This window comes from Neofelis nebulosa, chromosome X (genome assembly GCF_028018385.1).
Source record: "Neofelis nebulosa isolate mNeoNeb1 chromosome X, mNeoNeb1.pri, whole genome shotgun sequence".
Taxonomy (NCBI): Eukaryota; Metazoa; Chordata; class Mammalia; order Carnivora; family Felidae; genus Neofelis; species Neofelis nebulosa.
The window spans coordinates 14082945-14107399 of record NC_080800.1 but is presented as its reverse complement, the minus strand read 5'-3'; the positions used below and the strand labels follow the sequence as shown (position 1 = coordinate 14107399).

The following is a 24455-nucleotide window of genomic DNA, read 5'->3' as shown; positions in this document are numbered from 1 at the left end:
CTACAGATGAAAAGTAAGCCCCGCAGAGTTCGACGGGGCCAGCCCAGAGCAGAAGAACCTCCCATTGATTTCCCAGCCACTAACCATGGGGGTGACTGGCCATACACAAAAGGTTACCTAAGGAAGTTATTTTAAATCAATTTCTAGTCACATGTGAAAACAAACACTGCTGGCTGAGAACTACTGGTTTGAACACAAATTCCATAAACTGAAGTGAAATAAAATAAAAACACACAGCCTTCTGTGCCAGAAGCCCACCTTCCCTCCTCCAACCCTGGGCTTCTCAGGCTGACAGTGAGTCACACGGTTTGGGGAAAAGAATCACCAAGGTGAGTGGCCCAGAACCACCCTCCGGAGACCGTCTGTGGATGGAAGGAAGTGAGGGAGAGATGATGTGCTGAAAGTCTACAAATGCCGACGCGTGACCCCGGAAGCCCTCCAGGAAACGGAGGAGCAACGCCACAGACCCAGAAAACCACAGAGTGTTAGCACAGGGCGTCGGTTTTGCCATATTCAACCACGGTGCTCATGCTCCTTAAGAAGACAGGCTATCCAGAGCCACAGGTCAGGGGAGGGGCAAGAGATGTCCACCCTCCCCTTCCCACACGCTTGGGAAACTTACAGATGGATGGAAACCAGCACTAGGAAGAAAGGAATAATTACAAACCAAATTAGGGCCGAATCGGATGGAGAAAGGAAGAAATAATGGTTCTCAACTTTGGCTGTACGTTGCCATTTCAACTCTTGCAGTCTTCCTAATCGCTACATTAGTTACCAACTTTATTTGATAGGAAAAAAATGTTCAGCATTTGGAATTCTCACCGCTTTCAACAAAAGCTGTTTCTTTTGAAGAAAATGCTGGTGAGTAACGATTAGCTCATTGTTCGCTATCTTCGCATGTGGATGCTTGGGCTTGTTGTTTCTTATTTTCTTAGGATATCTGGGAACCTTTGAACTTTGAATAATTTCTTTTTTCTTTCTCTCGGTGCCCTCTAGTTATACAAACACAAAAATAATTACAGAGGCAGTATTTACATCTATACATCTATGGGTTTTTTTCATTTGGTATTTACAGTGCTGAGTGAATGAATTAGTTCATTTTACTTCTTGGGAAAAGTGTATGTAATGAAAGGGGGGGGGGGTCCCTTTTAGTGGACTCTGGCAAGGTTTTATAAGGAACATATAAATGAGAAGGAGAGAGAAAGGAACCTTCTTTGTAGTCCTGAGAAAACATATTGGTCTGTACCCTAAACAGTTGTGCTACATTTGTGGTTTAAACACATTCTTACTGTGTTCCAGCGAAGGGGATGTTTTACTGAAAAACTTTATGGGGGGGGGAACCGAACCTCTCTATAAGTGTTTGTAGTTTCTCACGGTTCAGGCTCTGAACTGGCTTTCCAACAACTTTTCCCAGTCTGAGAATGTGGCCAGGACAGTGGATTCAGGCTCTAAGCTGGGCCCTCCATTAGTTGCCTTCTAGGTGGAATCCGAATGGAAACTTCCAGATCGGGGCAGACATAAAAACAGTATTACATGCCCTATTGGTGGGGAAGGCTTAAGGATGAGGTCGTTGAAGGATGGGGTCAAATCGAACAACAGAAAGAAAAATGACCCGGAGGGGAGAGCCCATGGTCCCTATGGTGTCGTTGGAACTACACTTCAGAAGCCAGGTAGAGAAGGCAGCCTTGCTTGTCAGGAGCCCTCTACCCACGTTTTACCACCTGGGGTATGACAAGGACGAGAAGTGAGGCAGGGTTTGGCCTGTTCTTGAAGGATTTTGCTTTACAGCAATTCACTTCTAAAAGGAAGAAGGGGAAGCAGTGGGAGATTTCCAAAGAACAATTTCATAATAAACAGATCATGTGTTAGAAAGCTGCCTTGCACCTAGGAGCTCCTTTACTCATAAATATTTATTTTTCCCCCCTATTTATTTAAATTCCAGCTAGTTAACATACAGGGCAATATTAGTCTCAGGGTAGAATTCAGCGATTCATCATTTACATACAACACCCGGTGCTCATCCCAACAAGCTCCTTCCTTAATCCTCGTCACTGTTGAACCCATTCCCTCCCCCCACCCCACCCACCTCCATCAGGTTGTTCTCTATAGTTAAGAGTCTGTTTCTCAGTTTGCCTCTCTTTCTTTCCCATGTTCATCTGTTTTGTTTCTTAAATTCCACATGAGTGAAATCAGATGGTGTTTGTCTTTCTCTGACTGACTTATTTCGCTTAGCATAATACTCTTGAGCTCCACCCGTCACCGCAAATGGCAAGATTTCATTCTTTTTTATGGCCAAGTAATATTCCATTGTGTATACACCACCTCTTCCCTATCCACTCATCGGTCAACGGACATGTGGGCTGTTTCCATAATTTGGCTATTGTCGATAACGCTGCTATAGACATGGGGGTGCAAGTATCCCTTCGAATCAGAATTTTTGTGCCCTTTGGATAAATACCTAGTAGTGCGACTGCCGGATCGTAGGGTAATTCTATTTTTAAGTTTTTGAGGAACCTCCATACTGTTTTCCAGAGTGACTACACCCGTTTGCATCCCCACCAACAGTGTAACAGGGTTCCCCTCATAAATATTTCTTAATAAGATTTTTTAAATTGATTTTTTTAAAGGAGAGACAACTAGATGGTTCAGGTATTCATTAGTCTCAGAGAGGGAACAGTTTTAGGATCATAGAGATGCAAATGTCACTAAGATTTGTAAGAATGAATTTTTCTGGCCTCTTGGGAAGGTTACTACACATCCAGGGGGGTCCAATGATGATGATACTGGTAGAACCCTGAGAGCTGTAAGGGAGGGACTAATCTGAGGCCATCTCAGCCCACTCCAATGATTCTGGGATGCCACTCTGCGTCTCTGGCTTTCGACTTCCTTCCCCGCTCCCTCTGGCCATGGACAGCAAGCCCTAATAGTGAAGCTGTAGGATGTGGGATTTGATGCCTGATTACAGTCCGTCTCTGGCCTTAGACTGGCCCAGACTACATTTGTAAGCTTTTCTTTTTAACTCAGGACACATTTTCCCATGGAAAAGAAGTTACAAATGGCATTTAGAGTTCCAGGGTGGCCCATCAAGGCTTATTTCCTCCCCAGTATTGCTGGGGAGATACGTATGTGCAGTGAAAGAGAGTGGAAAACAATACAGGTGTTATGATAGCAAATAAATGTTAACATAACTCAAGAAGATGGTTTTGAAAATTAATCTTGGGGTGCCTGGGTGGCTCAGTCGGTTAAGCATCCGGCTTTGACTCAAGTCATGATCTCACAGTCGTGGGTTCAAGCCCCGCGTGGGGCTCTGGGCTGACAGCTCAGAGCCCGGAGCCTGCTTCGGACTCCGTGTCTCCCTCTCTCTCTGCCCCTCCCGCTCATGCTCTGTCTCTCTCTCTCAAAAATAAACATGCAAAAAGTAAAAAAATAAAAATAATAAAAATTAATCTTAAATGCTGGTGCCCGATAAAATGTAAGACTAACTAGAGAAAGAGTAGTCAGATGATAGAGACCTTGGGGTCTACAGCTGGAGTGTGTGCCTCTTTGAGGATTAATGACACTGATTGTTTACCATGACCAGTATCAATAGAAAGTCACTCATTCCAAGAAAACAATACTTCTCGAGTACCTCAAATACTCTAGGCAATACTATGCCAGAGATGACAGGCCTAGTCCCTACTTTGAAGAAGCCCATAGAATGGCTGACTAAAAAGATACTATACTATGCACGTATTTTTCAGAGGGAATCACACATCCTCCCGAGGTACACTGTGTTGTGTCTGGGGGCTCAGGGAGCCACAGGATAGATGTGGGGGGAGCTCCCTGAACCACTAGTTTTACTCAGTAATTGTTGGGGGGGGGAGATTATTTTATATTAAATAATTAGGGAATAGTGCTAATTTTATAGGAATGTTTAGGACGATGCATATGGTTATAAAGAAATCTTAAGATCTACAGAAGGTTGGTGTGGGCCATACCTGGCCGTGCCCATGTCCTCCCTCCTTCTCCACCCTTTGGCTCAGATCCCCTCAGGGGTACTAGTTCATTCTCTGCCCTTGGAAGCACCACTGAAATACACGCATGCACAGCATAAGGGCCATAGACAGGGAGAAGTGTGAATCACCCTGGGTAATTTCAGGAAGGGCTTCCCAAGGAAGGTGACGCTGAAGCCACGGCTTCCGAAATGATGAGGAGTTGGCCAGGTGAGAGAGGTCATGAAAGCATTCTAGAGAGGCCAAAAGCACCGTCACAAAGGTCCTGAAGCTCACACAGGCCTGGAAGCGGGGGAGAGAGCAGGTGCGATGGGAAGATGCACGCGATCCGGCGTGGCTGGCGCGCCGGCCGGTGGACCCGGCTTCAAGGGCACGTGCGCTATCATCTCAAAGCGCAAGAAAGGATGGGGAGTCTAGGACCTCTGCATCCTAGCGAACAGGGGTTCTGGTGGCCCAGGGCAGCTTGGTGGCCGGCCAGAACAAGTGGCCTTGGGACATCTGGGTAAGCAGATGGAGGTATGAAGACGGCCGAGCGTAGCAGGGAGATGCTGAAAAATAAATGGGGCTTTGTAACTCCAAGACGAGCCGTAATTGTATCTGCTACTTGTTACTTTGCTCCGAAACTTCGAATGAGATAAAGTAAAGATAAAGTAAAATCCCCGCCACAACCCTCCCCTGGGAAATGAATATTTGAACAACATACCATTGATAAACAATGCTGAGTAATGAACGTATCAGCGACGGGGCAGTCAAGTTAATTGGCAGAAAGTTCGAGAGTCATTACTGGCAACTGAAAGAGAAAGTAAAAGGCCTCACCTCCCCCCTCTCCATTTTCTCAAGACATCCGACACTACTGGTCCTGTCCCTTGTCTGACACCTCTTCTGAGCTCACAGGCATAGTTTGGTGAGGGCCATCTCGGCTGATGGCTGTTCGCTCCCTCGCATCAAAAGAAAGTTTGCTTCTGCTTTGGTTGATCTAAGCACAGGTCACAGCGTGTGTTTTGATATTTAACCTGTATGACAGCCTTAGAATACCACACCTACATTCAGTCCGGGGGTCATCATTTTCAAACTGTTGCCGGCGGTATCACCTGGTGGTAAACAGCGTGGGTCTTGGAGTCAGACGGACCTGGTCCAAATCCTGACTCTGCAACGTCCGAGCTACAATCCCGGCAAGTTACATTAATACCCTAAGCCTCACTTTCCCCATCTACGTCACAAGCAAAATAGCTGTGCCTGCAGCAGAGGGCCACACTGAGGACAAGGAAGACAGCGCAATTAGCACAGCCCCGCTGAGCACACAATAAGGGGTCATTAGAGGACTTTTAATATTAACATCCTGGTTTTCCCCGACCGCGGGGTCTAAAATCCCCTTGGTCCCAACTGTCAAGGGATAAGCTCTTCTCAAACACATGATACTGATCATTTACGGTGCAAAAGTACTCAGCCTTCTATCTTAACTGCCGCACTTTATGTTAATCAAGTGCGAGAAATAGGTTTCGTTGCTTCTTTCTGGAAACATCTTTCCTTTGTGACCCAAATGGAACCAATGGAGGATAAACAGATTAAAAGAAAAAAAAATACCCCGAGTGAATATTTTTTGAAGTTGCTAAAATAAGTTACTGAAAACAAAGACCCAAGAGAAGTGGGAGCATAAGCTATGGGTTTTATGTTTACACCTTCGCTCAAATACCCACCCACTACCGAAACCGTAAGTCGGTGTAGAAGATGTTATATTGGGAAATAGGGTAGGGTTCAAAACATTTTTTGATACTTGGTTGAGTCTGCTTTCACTGTGCTGGAGGTGAACTGATATTAACCAAAGTATGCCAAGATATGAAAGATGAGAATCAGCCTCAGAAAAAGTGGGGTAAGAGCAGAGGGAAAAGGGTTTTATTAGCAGTGACTGACAGCATCATTTGTCTCCGAGGGACCCTGAAGGCTCTGCTCACACACTTCTGACACCACCTCCCAATGATGACGCTGACGACGAGGATGACAGCGACAGCAAACACTGATTCGGTCCCTGGCCTGGGTCCGGCCCGCGCTATGTGCTTTCTTTGCCGGACGGCACTCGGTCTTCCCAACGAGCCTATCAGATCTCGCAGAACAGACTGCAGCTGAGAGAGAGAAAAACCCAGAATGCTTCTCCCAGCTAACAACTTCCTCCCAATCCATCAGAGCCTAGCTCAGATCTCACCTCCTTCAGGAAGTTTCCTTCCTTTCCCTCTTCACCTCCTCCATTCTCCATTCTATTTTTCTCTGGTTGTTTTGAAGCCTGTTTTTCTTCCTCCCTCCCTCCCTCCCTCCCTCCCTGCCTCCCTCCCTCCCTCCCTCCCTTCCTCCTTCCTTCCTTCCTTCCTTCCTTCCTTCCTTCCTTCCTTCCTTCCGACACTTGGAAATGTAGTCACACACATTAGATCTGACTGCTCTTTCACTGAGTGCTGGTCAGGTCTCTGGATGTGGCTATAACACCTTAAAGGTAGGGAGAGTCCTCAGTTTTGCCTCAACTACATGGCAGGGTGGAGGGCGATTCTGTACCTACAGAATCTGACCCTGGCCTAGACATCTACCCAGTTGCAATGAACTGGATTTTTGTACTTTACCAAGTTTTGGATTTCACAGTTATTTTCTACCTGATACTCTTGGACCAAGGGCAGAGAAATGTCACTGCTCTATAGAGAGCTCCACGCACAAGAATGTTGGGGAATAGGAAGTCATTTTTTGTCATTGAACGCAAAAGCTTCCCTTCTTATATGAATCAAGGGTATATCTTATCTCTTAGTTATTTCTTCTGAGTCCATCAGTGGCTGGGCCTGCCACCCTCCTGTAAAAGGAGAGGAGACAAAGAGAAGCAGAATGCTATTTGGCGACTAGGAACATTTTTCCCCGGCAGAAAATGGAGTGACTTTTAGCTTATCTGCTGTCACCTTGTTAATGTGATCATTGTTCTTCAAAATAAAATCTCCTCTTCTTACCCATGATGTCTTTCGTGTGAAAAAATTTCTAAAAAGCAGCAAGTAAATGCCAAGAAAAGAGGGGCAAAAGCGGGGGGAAGGCTAATCAAGAGAAGCTACAAATCAACTTCTTTCCAAGGAAAAACACTCAATGCACAATTATCTTAATTCTCCTAGGTGGCCATTTTGCTTGCCTTCTAAGGTAAGTGTGGAAACGACTAGAAACCTGTGGCTCCCTTCATTGCCCCTGGCTTTCAGAGCAGAAGCTGCAGGCCTGCGTCAGTTGGGATGACTCATTTATCGTTCCTTTAAGCCAGGGGCTCGGTGGCTGTTGATGTGTGCCCCTGGCCCATTCTCAAGCACATCCTCGCTTCAAAATTAATCATCCAGCTCTAACTTGCTGGTGAAGGTTTCCAGGGATAAAAACTTAGGTGGAGGAGGGAACCTAGTTATTAATGGCCAAATGCCATCCATGGCAAACATAACACAAAGACCAGGCAGCGAGAGAAGCATGATTTACTCGTCTATTTTGAAGAATAAATCAAAACTTCCTCTTTGCTCCATTGTAGGGTGGGGGCAAGAAAGGGGCAAAGATAACATTCCTGAGAGGCCTCTGTTCTTCAAAGCTGAGGAAACACTTGCCATCTCTCTCCTGGTGGAGTTTGACTTTTGGCCTCGGGATGCTGAAGAACCAGGTCTGTGTTTCACTGGCGAGAGGATACAGCTGAGATTAATTCCCTTCTGCATCTCCTTTCTGCCATTTTGGGAGCCACTGGTCTTCACCACGCTCGAGGTCGAGGAGTCATAGGCACACTCGAGGCCAGCGCCCCTCAGGAGAGTGGAGTTTCTCAGTATTCCCACTGACTCAGAAAGAGGCACCCAGGATGAAGGGAGCCATGCTACCTGAGTATTCAAAAGCACAGGTGGACTTCAGAGGAGACTAGAAGACTATCGGGAACACAGACAAGGAATCTCCACCTAAGTTCGCATACAGAGGGGTTGTGCAGGATAAAGAGAGTGTGGACAGCAGACGACAGTCGCTTGTAGCTTCACGAGGCCCTACCCCTTTTCAATCTCGCTATCTCCTCTCCCTCCCTACCCGCTAGACTTAGATAAGGTGAGAATCAACCCAACGAAAATCATCTTTAATTTTTATGCAAAATATTGGCTCTATAAAAAATGTTTCCCTTGGTTTTAGAGACCAGGTCCTTTTTTTTTTTTTTTTTTTTTTTTTTAGTTTTGAAGATCAGCAGAGTGAGCTCATTCTATCATGTTCTAAAATGCAAAGTGAGACAAAACAAACAAACAAAAAAAAAACCCAAAAAACCCACAAACAAAAATCTACCCCAAACTTGATAACATCTTACTTACCCTGACAGAGTCTGTCTGAAGTCTTCTCCTCCATCAAGCTCACTTGGCTTGCCACACCACCCCAGGAGGGACAGGGGGGTCCCTCTGTCATGTGGATGGGCCCCGAAGTACTAGGCCCAGCCTTTCTGCGGCTCACAGATCAGTGTCCCCCTGACTTTGGACGGAAGTCCCCAAGGGCAGAACCGTGTCTTAGTCGTGTTTGCAGAGATGCTGCTTCAGGAAGCTTAGCTCCCCAAATGCTGCCTCCTGCTAGGCCCTACAAGGTGGGAAGCACCACAGTTGGGTAGCTGGGAAAGAGGCCAGGTCTGGGACAGAACAGCCCCGATGTCCTACTAGGAACACTCCACATGAGACAACGCCTAGGAAACTCTGGAGGAATTTTTTTAGTGGTCAATTTCTGTGCCGTGCTGAGTTTTTTTTCTGGCTGGTCTCAGCACGCTCAACCCAGTGTCACACGTGGCCGCGTGCCCTCCCCGAGGTACACGGTTGGTGTTTTCATGCCCCGTCTGCCAGTGCCTCTGGAGGACGTCAGGATGAGTGGGCTGATCCAGGAAGGACACCCACTGTCCCGGCCCTCTGCCTAAGACATGCAAACAGAGAACAGCTTCCCAGCCACGAAATTTTGCCTGTGCCCAGAGCATGCTGTTATCAATATGATTGTTGTCCATAGCCACTAAGGACTGGGCAGCTACTAAGTGTGCTATGCCAAGTCTCTTGCCTGCATTCTTTCATTTCATCCTTATTGAAAGAAGACAAAAGAAGTTGCAGCCACACGACTGATAAATGGCAGAGCAAAGATTCAAACCCAGATCCAGAAGACACCAGAGCCCATTCTCCCCATACCATGCTGCCTCCCCAAAACCTAATTATCTAGAGAATGAAACTCTGAACCATAAGCCCACATAGCAAAAGCAATGGAAATTACCAAAGCTGTATTCCTGAGGTAAATTTATAGCTCTCTGTTTTCAGACCTATCTTTTAAACTAAGCATTACATTGAAGAAATAAAGTTTAAAATCTCAAGCAGGTGAACACAAAATCTGACCAAGTGATTAAAAATAACCACCCCCCAAATGGACAAAACCGATTTTGCCATGAGATGGTGGCAGCCCATACCTTGTTCCCTCTGAACGTGAGGTTCTCAGGAATAAACTTAGACACTCGAGCTGATGCTCACACTGATGTGCAAGCTTTGCTCCTGGGAAATATGAATGCCCAGAGATCTGGGCATACACAATGACAGGAGCTGCTGGGTACCCGGGCCCCTGACTGTGGGTTGGCATAAGGGTCTGGGCCCTGAGAGCTTGCCCCATCACTGTAAGCGACTCTCACGCCGGCCCAAGCCCCCCGGGACGCCGCACGCTGACTGCTACAGGAGCCTGAAGCTCAAGTCCCATTCTCCACTGTTCCCGAAGACCACCAGACACTAGCCCTTTTGAGTCTATCAGCTACAAGATCTAACATTTTTGGTGCATGGCTGTACCTGCCTCCAAGTTGGGAAGATTCGGCAGGGGCTGAGGAGGAAAGAAAGCAGAGTTTTATCTTCCCCTGAATTATTCCTATGCTTATAAGGCAATCATATGAAACCATTGTTCCATGGCTTTAAATCTATAAATAAAACACCCTTCGAGACTCCGGTTTGAAGGATGGTAAGAATCAGAGTAACCACTTTGTTTATGTAATAAACACACACCCAAAATTATACCATTTCTATAATGAAACCTGGTGTGTTAAAATTTGTGTTGAGGCAAAAAGCAGTCATCACCCCCCCACCCCCGCTTTTATTGTGCTGAATGCGGTATCTGCCAAGTCCTGCTTGGAGACATCTCTAATGAAGGGCCTGGCCTCCCTACTTGTGAACTAACTAGCTATCCAGAGACAGGGAGGGCACCATGACCTTGCTGACACTAATGCCAGGAGACAGCTGAACTTATAAAGTGCCAGAGCTCCGAGAAGGTTGCGCCCTCCGTCACCTTCCTTACCCCTCCCTGGCCTGACAGCCACCCTCATGCCTTAGATCTCCAACCCAAGTAAACTGGGTCCAACTGTACCAAAGGCCTTCTCGCCATCTTTCCCCTTACGCTTAGACTGGAAACTTCTGGCCGGCACCTGGAGGGGCTTCATTTCTTTGGTATTCCCTCCCATCACTCAGTCCTTCAGGCCTGACGAATCGTACTTGGCTGTTGGACACTTTCCCTGGAATCCGCTGATCCTTACGCAACTGTGTGAACTTAGGTCCTTAACTGTCTCACTCGGGTTCCGGAGGGAAACTGGGGGTTCAAGTGGGAGTGGAGTTCTTACCTCGTACCAACCCTGGCGGCACAATGGAGTCTGCCTGGGGTGCTTTGAAAACAGCACACCGATGTCCGGGGCTATCCCCAGAGAGTCTGACTTAGTGGGTCTGAGGTATGGCCGGCACATCGAATGATGGTATTCATCGTTAGTACAAGTGATATCACGGACAGGGATTTGGATTTGAACAACTTCTCCAGCCCCAAATTCGGATACCACGATGCCCTGAAGAAACGGACAGAGGCTCGGTGGCACTTGCCGGAAGCTGCCTGGTCTACGGGCACGTAGCCTTCCTCTCCTAGGGGATCTCAGGTCACCAAGTAGGCACAAACTAGTGCCTCCTCATCACCACGCCTGGAGAAGCAACTCGGAGGGAGTGTTCCCAGAAGGCAGGGCGGAACAAGGCTCTAGCTGGGCAGGGCCGCAGACGAGCCTACTGGTGGTGGCGAGGCCCGTGCTCGCGCGCCCATAGTGTGCACACCAGTGTCTGGAGACGAGATGGAGGCAGGTGTGCAATAAGCTGGGTCAGCCGGGGCGAGGAGAGCAGGCGCCTCAACAGTGTGCCTACCCGCCGGCCGGCCACCACCACCGCGTGCTCACCACGACAGGGGAGAGGGGGTGGAGCTTATACAAGAAATGTAGGAGAGGCATTGTCCCTAACGTCCAGGAGCCTGAGCTCACACGGGAGGGCGGCCCGGGCGCAGTATGTGAACAGTTCAGTACTTTTCAAACGGGGGTCGACTGTGTGGCTGACCTCACGCGATAAAGGTGTATCGTGAAGGAGGGGTGAGAGGACTGAAGAAGTCAAGACAGGCTCTCGACTGGTCTAAGGCCATTTCCGATGGAACAGAAGCTAGAAATCGAAGAGGTGGGGCCTGAGCACTCGAAGTTCAAGGCCGTTTGCTAGGGGCCACAGGAGATACCGAAGTCTCCCTGGGACTCTCTGGATGAGGGCAGGACACCGAGGAGTTCCAACAAGACTGGAGGGCAGGTGGAGAGCGGGACAGGCAGGCCTCTTCCCGGCCACCCCAGGCTCCAGGAGAACACTGCCCGGGCCCCCTCCTGGGCCGCCCTCCGAGCCCTCTGGAAGACGTGCAAGCCGAGGAGACACAAACGCTCGTCCTCTGTCTTAAGCCACCGGACACCTCGGAAGGCGCACAAAGTTGCACACTCGGCGGGCCAGCCGGACGGACAAGCCGGCGTCCCCGAGCTTAGGCGTCTCTGGCCCCAAACGCGACGGCCGGCCCTGAGGGTCAGGCACGGCCGCCCTTCCTCACCTCTGCTCCGGTGAGAGGGTTCCCGCTCGGCCCCAAACACGCTCCTCCTTCCCGCAGAGCAGGAAGCGGCGGCCCCGCGGCGCCGGCCCCTCTCCGGCGGCGGGCCTGGCTCGTCCCGGCTCCCTCCCCTTTGTCCCGAACCGCTGCGAGCCCCGGGTACCTGCATCCTGGGGCACGCAGCAGGCCAGAGGCATGCTGGCTTCCCGCTCCGCTCCGTCAGGACGGGCCTTTTCTTCTACCCAGGGCCCTCCCGGACTCCCAGATAGCTGAAAGCTGATCTGCTGAAGTCGGCAGGCAGAGCAGGGGGGCGGGAGGGCGAGAGAGGGCGACCTTCGGCGAGGAGGGTGGCAGATTTTCACACGACATCTGCGCTGCCTCCGGGACTCCCCCCGGAGGGGGAGATGGTCTCACCCAAGTGCTGGGCCAGCTGCTAATCCCCCTGGGTTCACTTGAATGGCAAATCGGGACTCCGGGGCGGCCTCAGACACACCCTGTCTCCAGAGGAGGGGCTTAGCACTTTCTCTCCCAGCCCTGCGCGCGCTCAGAATGCGGCGGGACTGTTCCAGGGCCTCGCCGCTCCAAGTGCAGCCGGCCAGGGGTCAGCAGCATCCGTGTCACCTGAGAGCTAAGCTAACCGTGAGAAACGCAGAATCTCAGGTCCTGTCCCTTTGATGAGCTCTGCCAAGGGCCACGTGGCTATGGAAACCACTTGCACGTTGCCAGAGACAGGAAGCTGGACGAATACCGCCACCCAGGGAGCCGCAGCCCCCCAGCCCGCGTGCCAGCTGTCCGGGCGTAAGAAGGGGTACAGCCCATGCCATCACCACACGGCTCCCCCTGCCGCCCCGCCGTTCCCCTCACCACCAGGCTGGGGCTGGTTCACCTGGCTGTGAGATTTTAGGTCGGTGAGCAGGCCTGCAAATATTTGCACACCCTGAAAGGATGGGGGGCAGGATACAACCGGAGCTTGCTCTTTTCAGGTTGCAAGTCAATTTCTGATCCCCTCCCACCCCCAACACACACACCACCTGTATCAGTATGTTAGGTTCTCGTGATGCCGATGTCAAGGGTCAAGTACATGGCGAGAACGCTTGAGCCCCTTCACAGACGCCAACCGTTCTGGAGCCTGCTCAGATCAGTTCTGGAGTCCTCAGAAAGGGAGGACTCAGGGATGCCCACAGCTTTGCTCCGATAGCTTTAATGTCATCGTCCCGCATGAACCCAGCAACTGAGCCCACGTGCAAAAGCTGGAAGGGTAGAGAGAAGGAAAGAAGCAAAACTAAAGGCGAGTCAGAGAAGAGCTTTGTTTTCCAGTCCAGAGAGAACACTCGAAATAACTAAGAGCGAGGCAGACGGCCTGGCTTTCGTCTCAGAGGGTCGCCAGGCCTCTGCCCATGGCGTCGGCTCCCTGAGTTTGATGCTTCCGCTCCTCAGTCATGTGGAGCAGGAGCCAGGACGGGTGACTTCATTCCTGAAGAGCAGTTGAATCGCGCTGAGGTTCTGGGATGCGTTAAGACAGCCCAAATCAACACAAAGTCTGGCTGGCACCTTGGAGAAGTGTCCCAGACAGAATTTTGAGCCTTCCGAGCACCGGTCGGTGGCATCGGCGGATGGCCTGGCCACTGCCTCCGGTACAGCTAATTGGGGCACCCCTGCCTGCGCTCCCCGCACTTCACGGGGCAGCAGGGCCCTGCTTGAGGGAAGAACCCACAGGGCTGGAGAGAAGGTGGAGGCAAAGTCAGCCAGGGACGAAGACAGAGCAGAGAGAAAGCAAAGAGGGTGGCCCTGGGCTTTACTGGGATTTGGGTGGGCTCTCAAAAGCAATCATGGTGGGCTTTTGAGTAGAAAACCAAGCGAAAACAGTATTTAAAAATCTTCTTTGGATCCCCAGTCTCGCCTCAAACAACAATCACTCCCAAAAAGACTCTCACGAATGGAAGGAAATGATGCCATTGTTTTATTTTCTATGGGAAGTCATAATAGTTTTTAAAAGGTTAATCTCCCTCTCAGCCCTGTTTTTTCCCTTCCAGTGACCCCAAGCTGAAAAGGAAAAATATTTGCACTTGGTGTTTAAAAACCACAGTGAATTAGCTTTTGTTGTTCATGGCAGAGCCACTATTTAGCTGCCCAGAATCAAACCAGATGTCGGGGAAGAACGAAGGCCCCGCATCCTGTGAACTTGCCTTTCACCTTTGCAGAAGGGCCGAGGAAAAGGCCCGGCTGAGAAGACAAAATGGAGGGAGCTCGGTGGTCAGCGAACCCGAGATGCGGTTCTGACACAAGCGGTGGTAGCCCTCTGTGGAATGTTGTGTGTGGGACCAGCAGGCCAGAGCTCTGGGACCCCAGATGCCCAATGCCTCTCGGCTTCTGGAAGTTTCTTCTGTGGACACAAGGCCAGCAGCACTATTCCCATAGGTGCCAGAGACCAATGTGAGCAATAGACAAGTATGGAGGAAAGAATCAGGAGTTGGGGGAAAGAAACACAAAAGGGATCAGCAGGGCTTGCTGGAACACTACATCTATCAGAGAAGGTAAAAAAAAGAAAAGAAAAGGAAAGGAAAGGAAAGAAAAGAAAAGATAAGAAAAGAAAAGGAAAGGAAAGAAAAGAAAAGGAAAGAAAAGAAAAAAGGAAAGGAAAGGAAAGGAAAGGAAAGGAAAGGAAAGGAAAGGAAAGGAAAGGAAAGGAAAGGAAAGGAAAAGAAAAAGAAAAAAAGAAATCCGAAGAGAAAAACAATACATTTTCCTTCTATGGCCTTCCGGGGGAGTATGCAGAGTAGATTATTATTCAGTCTTGTTTTTCTTTAGCACACCACCCACCAAAACTCGCAGCTTAAATCAGGCAGCAAAACAAAACAAAACAAAACCTTCCTACGAGGCTGTTTCTCACTGCTTGCTAAATCTAGCAGCGTAAGAAAGCAGGAAGTCTTCTCTACACTGAGACACTTTCTATCCCCTCAACAAACATTTACTGAGCCCCCACTTCGGTGAGATATTTGGGTGATACCAGAAGGGCCCTGCTTGAGGGAAGAACCCACAGGGCTGGAGAGAAGGTGCACCAGAAGGCCGTGGGTGCTATTCCCATCCACGAGAACTTTACAGCTGACCGGGAAAGACAGACAGGTTCGTAACAACAATCACAATGGGTACCGTTTTCTAAAATGTAATCATGTGCCAGCCACTACACTATGTAGTATCGTATTTAATCCTTATAATAATCCCGTGCATTAAGTTTGACCATTCCCATTTTACAGATGAGAAACCAAGGCTCAGAAAGCTTAAGGAACTTAATCAAGATTACACAGCCATTAAGCTGGAAAGAGTCTTTATCACTGATGAAGTCCAAGGGCCTCCACCAGTGCCTGGTACATAGTAGCTGCTTACTAAATATTTACTGAATGAAGAAAGCAGCTGGGGGTGCAAGGACGGGCTCTCTGGGGCAATGGGGCTGAGGTGTGAAGCCTGACTAGGATTTATGCAAAGAAGAGGGTAAAGGCACACCAGGAAGAAAATGGGAAATGAACAGATGCACCTCTAGGGAAACAGAACTGCTTTACAGAATTGCAAAAATGGGCAGGAGGGAATAGCAGTTAAGGACACTCAAGTCAGAGACGTGGGTCCTACCGTGGCTCTACCGCCTAAGGTTGCGTGAGCACAGCCAAGTCCTTGCTTCATCTTCCTTATCTACAAGCTGGTAATGAGAGTGTTACCTACAACGGCAGAAACTGTTAATCCCCTACCAAACCTTCCATGTTCGATTTCTCTCATCCTGATAACACCTCGATTTTGTAAACCGGGTCCACGGGCATACAACCAAAAGGCTACATGTCCACGTCTCCCATGTAGCTAGGGGCTGCTATCTGGCCAATGAGAGAAACACATCTGTAGTATGGAATTTCTAGAAAGTCTCTTTAGAATACAAAAGTCAGGCTTCTTTCATCTGCCTGCTTGGGCCACTGTTGTGATGCCTGGCGCTCCAGTAGCCATCTTGGACTGCCAAGACGAGGGCCACAGTCTAATTGTAGAACCAGGAGCCGGAAGGAGTCTTGGTCCCTCATTACTACTGAGTCTCCATACCAGTCCTAGACTTCTTTCACATAGGAAAGAAATAAAGCTTTATCTTTTTTTTAAATTTATTTTGAGAGAGAGAGAGAACGAGAGCAGGCATAAGCGTGAGAGGGGCAGGGAGAGAGGCAGAGGGAGAATACCAAGCAGGCTCCTCACTGACAGCGCAGAGCCCAACACGGGGCTCGAACCCACGAACTGTGGGGATCTCAGGTCAAGATCATGCATGACCTGACCAGAAATCAAGAGTCAGACGCTTAACTGACTGAGCCACCCAGGTGGTGCCCCAAAAGTCTTGTTTTTTTGAAGCCTCTATGAAACCCCAATGGATAGATTTACCTCAAAGAGTGGCAGGAGGATTAAATAAGATAATGCAGACCAAGTAATTAGTCCTGGGCCTTAGACATAGTACGCACGCAAATCCAAGCAATCACATTTTGTTGCTATTTTTATCACTATTATCATGATTATCATTACAAAATCTAGAATAATCAATTTGCTTAAAATTCCTCAGAATTATGCCTTTCATGAGAACATATCCATGAGTCTTCCTAGGACAGGGTCCCTGATAACAGAACAAAACATTTCTCTTTGAATTTCATCACCAAATCATCTACACAACCAATAATATTGAAAAGCCAGGGCTGTTAGTGAAAGGCTGTGGAGGGAGTGTTCATACATTAACACTTCTAAGCATGGAGATGGGGAAGCATTAATTAAATTCTAAGTTTGGTCAAATTTCCTGTCTCGGGAAGCTCCATGGCAACTCGGTGCCTCAAAAAGTCTTTCCTTTCCCAACCAGACTTTTTACGTTTCAGGACAAAAATGTAAAGATACGGTTTGCTCAAAAAGTTCTGAAAGTCAGCACAGGATGCTAGACTTCAAGAGATTTGCCAAGAATTATGGATCCTTTTACTTAAATCTCGGCTTCTTAGTGTCTTTGACAGATTGTGTGGTTTGTTCCTGATCAATAAATGTTTCTTAAAAGATCCAAGGAAGGAAATAATGATGAGCTAGAATGAGTGGTTCCCGCTGGTCAAAGGCTTGCTATCAAGGATCCACTTAGGAAAATTCCAGTATCTCAGGTCCCACCCTAGACCCACTGAATCAGAATCTCTGAAGGTAAAGGCCTGGGAACCTTTTTTTTTTTAAATTTTTAAAAAATGTTTATTTATTTTTGAGAGAGAGATAGAGTGCAAGTGGGGGAGGGACAGAGAGAGAGGGAAACACAGAATGCGAAGCAGGCTCCAGGCTCTGAGCTGTCAGCACGGAGCCCGACGTGGGGCTTGAACCCATGAACCACGAGATCTTGACCTGAGACAAAGTCGGACACTCAACCGAACGAGCCACCCAGGCGCCCCATGGGAATCTCTATTTTTAAAGCTGCCCAAGTAATTCTGATGTGCAGTTCAGTTTGGGGCGGTTCCCAAATCCTCCCATCCCCCAACTCTCTCTTAGGTTGGGTTACTTAGAAGCAAAGTCTAAGATGGGGATTCTTGTTCAAGTGATAAATAGAGGGGGTGCTCTCAGCAGAAGGGGCCTCAGTATTCTTGTGGCTGTGCTCTCCACTGGAGCCCTAATGTCTCCACCGCCTTTGCCGACTCGGCCTGAGTTCCCCTTTCACAGAAAGGGTCTTGGAGAAGAGTTTTAACCCTACAGGAAGGGTTTCGGAATCTGATACGGTCCTTTCAGCGACCGCCGCTGGGCTGGCACGCCAGATAACCGGTGCACCTGCTGGAGTGATCATTTGCATGCTCCATTGTGCCAGGACTTGGCCCAAAGTCGACGTTCCAGAACCGTTCCCAGTGCCAGCCATACTCACTCACAGACTCCAGAACATAAGCGACTCAAGGAATCTGGCTGCCTGGTGATCTGTATCTTCTTCCTTCTCCCCTGACAAATGAAGATGTGGGCCACTGAACTTCCTTTGGCTTATATTCCTGATGACTCCTAAATAGGTCAAATTCCTTTGGAGACTGGCCAACAGCTAATTTCACATTCACCACTGGCCTGTTTTATTCCTCTGGTATTTCAGGAAAAAGGTGGGTGGGTGCCTTTTCTCCTTGTTTGTCTGAGTCCCCGTCCCCCGGAGCAAAATTTGCAGCCTAGGCCACTGTGATTTGTTCAGAGCGACTGCCGCTTGTCAGTAGATGGCTACCTGACCTTGCTCGCTGCCCATCTGTTGGATTCCTGGCCAGATGTGCACATGTGTGGGCAATCAGAGGCCCAGCAGGCCCCGGCTGGAGCGGCCTTGCGTCACAGCCGTTCCAGCCCCCACCAGGCTCAATGCCAGGGTCTGTTGAAGCGGTCCTCGCCACATGGTCAAGAAATGGGGACCATCGATGATAAAGCACACCCCAGATCCCCATCTGTCAGTTGCTTTTCATCAGGAGATCGGCCAGGTAGAGTCTATGTAGCACTCTATCCCCCGACAAAGCCCCACCGCTACTCAGTCTCGGCTCTCATCAAGGAAGAGCCACCATTTTGGTTTTTGGCATCAGAGCAGAGAGAGACCCAGGGAAGGAAGCCTAGAAGGGAGTCGGGAGTGAAGAGTGCTGAGAAAAGGGAACAATAGGCTTTCCTTTTGTGGGTCATTCGAATCCGAGAAGCAGCTGAATACCTCCCACCGAAGTCTGGGACTAGAAAAATAAAACACCCAGGCCTGACTTGACTGCCTCTTCAGAAGCTTCTCTGTAGCACTGCTTTTATTTCACTGGAAGATGTCAATCCCCCTCTCCGCCTCACCCCGGATTTCATCATTTGGTTTTTTTTGGAGACATTTAGTTGTTGTTTTCCCTTCTCCGTCAGACGCTGAGAAATATGTGTAGTCGAGTCTGCCCGGCAATCTGGCCCTACTGCAGGAACAGAAGTTGGGATTCTTAATAGGTTCTCCTCGCTCCGCCCACTAAATCTGAAGCCACCGTGTAATGAAAGTTTCCTCACGGTAATAATATAATAACGATAAAATTAATACTCCACTCAACAGGTATGTATTGAGCACCGACTATGTGTCAGCCATTGTTTTAAATGCTCCGTATGTACGATTTCAGTTAATTCTCACACAGCTCTATGAGGCAGATACTAGTATTACCTCCATTTTACAGATCAGGAAACTGAGGTGCAGAGAGGTTAAATAGCTTGCCTAAGGCAGTGGAAGTGGCAAATGGCGCAGGCTGGGCTCCTAACCACTGGGCTGGCTCACCCCAACGATGGAGGGTAGGGAACTCATTACCCTGCCTCAGAACGCACAGCCTCGCCAACGCCCGTTACTCACGTCCCAATCCCGAGTCAACAGTAAACCAAAACCAGAATCGAAATCCCAGTTACCCTGTCATTTGCTCTGCTGGGCGTTTCAGGTGTTTCATGTGCAGATGCAGGTGTGTGTGTGTGTGTGTGTGTGTGTGTGCGCGCGTGCGCGCGTGCGAAAGTCCATGGGTGGCTCCATACGTGCACCCCTGTGTAAGACTTTCCCTTGACCCTGGATAAGGAGTTCCTATTCATAATAACGTTGAAAGCAAGATTCTACCACCTTGCATGGCTCCCCGTTGCTACTCCCACAAACTGGGACGGGAAAGGCACTAACATACACTTCTGGCAAGGCTAAGAACCCTCACCCTGGGCCGGAACTGCCCCTCAGCACCAGAACCTTCTCCTTGGCAGGGGCTCCAGTTTGGGCACGAACAACTACCAAGTTGCCTCAAAAAATTTTTTAAAAGTACCACATGGTCCAATAATTCCACTACTGGGTATTTACCCAGAGAAAATAAAAACACTAATTCAAAAAGACATACGCACCCCTATGTTCACTGCAGCAGTATTTACAAAAGTCAAGGCAGAGAAGCAACCTACATGCTCACTGATAGATGAATGGATAAAGATGTGGTACACACACTCACTCACTCACTCACTCACTCACACGGGAATATTACTCAGCCATAAAAGAGGATGAGATCTTGTCATTCGCAACAACACGGGTGGAGCTAGAGGGTATTATGCGAAGTGAAATAAGTCACACTGAGAAAGCCAAATATATGATTTCACTCCTATGTGGAATCTAAAAACACAAATGAATAAACAAACAGAAAGAGTCAGACCTATAAATACAGAGAGCTGATGGCTGCCAGAAGGAAGAGGGATGGGGGGCGGGGGTAAGACAAGAGGGTGAAGGGGAGTGGGAGGTACAGGCCTCCAGTTATGAAACGAATAAGTCACGGGAAGAAAAGATACAGCACAGAGACTACAGTCATCGATATCGTAACAGGGCTGCTGTACAGTTGTCGAATCACTATGTCGTACACCTGAAATGCACGTTGCGTGTGTCATGTGTACTCACGTAAAAAAATGTTTTAAATAAGTCACCTGGATCACCGCAGAGAGCCCAAAGACAAATTCCATTCAGATGCAGATGTTTTAAGACAACGGACTGCAGTCTGTTGAGCCACAAACAGAGCCCCCAAGTTCCCATTTGTATCCCCAAGGGATGCCACGCTGTCCACACCTTACTTTGGCCCTTCCTCTTACCAAAGCAAAACACCCGACAGCGCTCCAAGTGTTAGCCTCGCCTCGGCTACATTTTAACAGCAATCCAGGCCACACGCCCGAGGGACAAACCTGGAATGGTGGTGCCAGCGGTATGAGTCAGCAGGTGGAAGAGAATTTGGGCACGGAAAGGGAGGCGAAACCACCACCATCGGGTTTTCTGTAGTTCTAGAACCAGCTAGCACTTGACTTCCGATTGCTGGAGGATCCCAGCAAAAGCAAAACCGCATTTCACCCACAAAGGGGAAAGGACATTAAAACGGTCTTAAGGGCCAGACCATTCAGGGACAGACGGAAAGCACAAGGTAACCTCAAGGTCCTAATAGTTGTAACACTCTGGTTCAACTGCCCCCCCCCCCGTGCCCCATCTTTGGAGGGCTCTGACTCCTTTAGTGCGAGCGCTAAAGGAAAGGCCTGGCTTCCCCAAATCCCAATGTATTCATGACGGTGGCACAATTGCTGCCTTAGTTTTGTGACTCCTGACTCGAAGAACGGAGCGTTCTAACGAAGGGCACGTTGTGTCTAGCCAGTATTGTGCGGTCCTGGATCCTCTGACACTGCACAGGGGACCTGGAAACAGAAAACTTAGAGGATCCAGGTCAATAAAGAGCCCAGGAAAACCTCAGTCTTCACATGTCATCAAGCATGAAATCATTTCAGCCAGAATGGTGCTAGCCCTCACTGAGCTCCTGATGGATGTGAATTAAGTTTATTTAGCTTGGCTACCTCAGATAAGGAAATTCCAGCAGCTTTCCAGTTCCTTTTAGATTTATTCGAAATGACATCATGCACTCAGATGCAGGATTCGTGAATGAGTCCAACATGAGGCGAATGGATATGGTAGAATGATAACACCGGCTAAAAGTTTAAGCAGTCAGCTTGGGCACGAGAGAGCACACGAAAGAGATAAAAGTCATTTCTCATTTGTCCACTCAATAACGAGGCTCAGACACGTGACCAGCCACAAGACCTACAGTCCCGGGACCGAATGGTCTAGACCTGGAATTCTCGTCTTTCGTTCCGGGGAGTCCAAGTAAGAGATCCCCTGATGTATAAAACGGGGTAGCTTTTCATTGTCCTGAATTTAAAATGGTTCGGAGATGATGCAATTCCCAAACGGAACAAAGTCTTTAATGCTTTACAGATTTTCTTGGGCTCTCTCCTTTGAAACCTGTCAACTCACTTTTGCTGCCTTCGACTTTTGATGCTGACGTCAGTGCTGCATCTTTACGCTGAGTGCTCTGGGCCTAGAGTCTCCTTCCACTGCTTCCTTTACCTTCTGGAAAGCATACCAACGTATCGAGACAGGAAGACAAAAGCCAAGAAAACCCGCTTTATCTTTCAGACACTGATGTGGAGTTCATCACTTACGAACTTGGCAAACTTTCCAGGGCTCGGTCCCCACAAGCCTAGCAGCCTGGTCTGTCTCTCCTGGTGTCATCCCATTTAAGATCCTGCCCTGTCCAATCAGAGACAGGCCCATTCCAGGGATGGCTGGGGACAGCGGTATACTTCACGGCCATATCAGCCACTGACTGCGGCACCAGTTTTCTAGAGGAATCATCAGAGTGATTAACTTGTCCTAATCAGGCTTCTGAGCACTGAAGGAAGAACCAAGGGAGGGGATGGATAAGGAAAGCAGAGGATAAAGTTTAGATCTTCTCTGTCCAGTAGGACAGCCACTAGCCATATGTGGCTACTGAGCCCTTGAAATGTGGCCAGTGTGAATAAGGAACTGAATGCTTTATTTCACTTCGTTTTAATTCATTTGAATACCACAAGTAAGGATTATAAAGTATTGAGAAGAAAATATGGGTTTTTAATTAGCTAAGAACTGAGTTAAGTTTCGGTGCTTTGGAGTAAGTTAGCAACCCCCCCCCCCCCCCCACCGCCTCCGCTGACTGGCCCAGCTTGGGGTTGCCTGCTCACTGGAGGTTTCCATGGCCAAGCTGGTTGGCGTGTTCTAGAGCAGTGGCTCTCTGATTTGGGGCAGAGGGTTCCCGAGAGGCCTTCAGGAAACCCGCAAAGTCAAAATTATCATGCTAACGATACTCAGAGACTCTTTGCCTTTCTTACTCTTCCGCTGTCCTGAGGAACACGTGACACCACAGCAGCTAGAATACAGAAGCAGACACAAGAAGCCAAATGTTTCATTTATAAACATGTGATGTACATAACGCACAGTGTGTATTTATCGTTGTTGATTTTGAAATACATCACCAAGTAAAACTTCTTTACTTCTCAGTTTTAATTCCTCATTTGATAAACATTGACAGAACTCACACGAACTAAAGCTCTTCGGGGTCCTCACTAGTTTTTCGGTGTAAAGGGGGCCTGAGATCGACAACTTCAAGAACTGCTGTTCTGGAAGGACTTGGTAGCAGATGCTGTCGATGGCCCATCCCAGGAGTCCTGCGGCTGCCGTGGACAGTTGCCCACCTCGGACACCCAGCTGTCCCTGGGGTTCTGCCTGAGGCTCTCTCTCGTGCTATAGGACTGTTAGCGAGAGCCCCAAACCAGCAACAGACAAATGCTGGTGAGTGCTGGGCTGGACAGAGAAGTCTTGGCGCTCTCACACCGCGGAAAACTACACAGCACCAAGAACAAACAAGCCACTGCTAGGTGGCAACAAGCGTGAATCCCACACATACCAAGTTGGGTAAAAGAAGTCGGGGCGCACCTGGCTGGCTCAGTCGGTTGGGCGTCTGACTGCTGATTTCGGCTCAGGTCGTGATCTCATGGTTTGTGAGTTCGAGCCCCGCGTCCGTCTGACTGGGGCTGTGCTGACAGGGTAGAGCCTGCTTGGGATTCTCTCCACCGCCCCCCCCCCCCCGCCCCGTCCTTCCCTGTTGTGCGCTCTCTCTCTCTCAAAATAAAAAAAGAAGAAGTCAGAGAGAGGAGAGCGCAGGCTCTACAATTACATCCTTATTAAGTTAAAAGTCAGGCAGATCTATGGGGTTAGAAAGCAAGGATCTGCCTTTGGGAAGGAAGAGGAGACGTTCTAGGTGTTGAGCTGGCTGGTGGGTTCAGGGGTGTGTTTGCGTTTTAATCATTCGCTGATCTGTAGGATTCAGGCACTTTTCTGTATGGATGTTAGACATCACTCAAAAGGTTTACAAATCAAATATTAATTATTATTTTTATACCATGCTCTGCTAGGCACGGGAGATGATCAAACAGAATTTTCAGACATGGCTTATGGTTTCTGCCTTTACATCAGTCCTCCTAAGAGATAAATAATAGAAGATTTAATTTGGTGGTGGGCAATTTGGGGTGGATTAAGTTTGGCTTGGACAGCACAACGATTTTTTTTTTTTTAATTCACTTTGAGGGCCTTTATTTACTTAGAAGGCACACATCTCGGTCTCCACCACTCTTTTTCGTGCTAGGCTGGCTCCGACCCACGTTTAAGCTACCTGCCTGACTCTGAAGGCAGCCGGGTTTGAGGCCTACGACGTAAATGATGATTCCAGAAGTGACTTGGGCCACTACGTGATGGAGACCCAGCTCACCGCCCTGAGGGGCACGGAGGGGGTGCTGACCTGAGCAAGAACAGCATGGATGGAGGGTGCAATGAGCTCCTGGCAGGCCCTCTGGGGTGGGGGCGAGGGGACGGTGAGGAGGCAGACGGAGAGGCCAGGATCTGTGATGAGGGCACCACCATCTAGGGGATACGAATGTGACCTCACCAGTAGGCCCCCAGGACAATTCTCCAGTCAATAAGTCACTCTTTGCCCTCTCTGTTGCTCCCAGTACCTGAGCGTCTTGTCAATCAGGACTCACGCCTCTATTCAGTCGGTCACACAGGTTTCTGTGGAACCTTGGAGAGACCTTTCTGGAGACCCGGCACCCAAAGCCCCACCCTCATCAGGAGGAGGCTACGGCTCCTAACCCGGCCGGGGTTCTGTCTCCCACCCCAGCCCCCGCCCCCGCCACACAGACACCTGCAATGAAATGTAGGGAAAG

At 48.9% G+C, this 24455-nt stretch overlaps 1 protein-coding gene across 3 annotated transcripts in view; it reads right to left on the bottom strand.

The window, feature by feature from the left end:
- Nucleotides 1–24455, bottom strand: part of NHS (NHS actin remodeling regulator) — a 342975-nt gene that overhangs the window by 91980 nt on the left and 226540 nt on the right. The window contains exon 1 of one of the 3 annotated variants that reach the window (XM_058713142.1): nucleotides 12049–12582. The exons of the other annotated variants lie outside the window; for them this stretch is intronic. Coding sequence (XP_058569125.1) covers nucleotides 12049–12082 — 34 coding nt within the window. The 5' untranslated portion in view covers nucleotides 12083–12582. Of the gene's footprint in view, nucleotides 1–12048; nucleotides 12583–24455 lie in introns of those variants that run through there. 3 annotated transcript variants of the gene reach the window in all.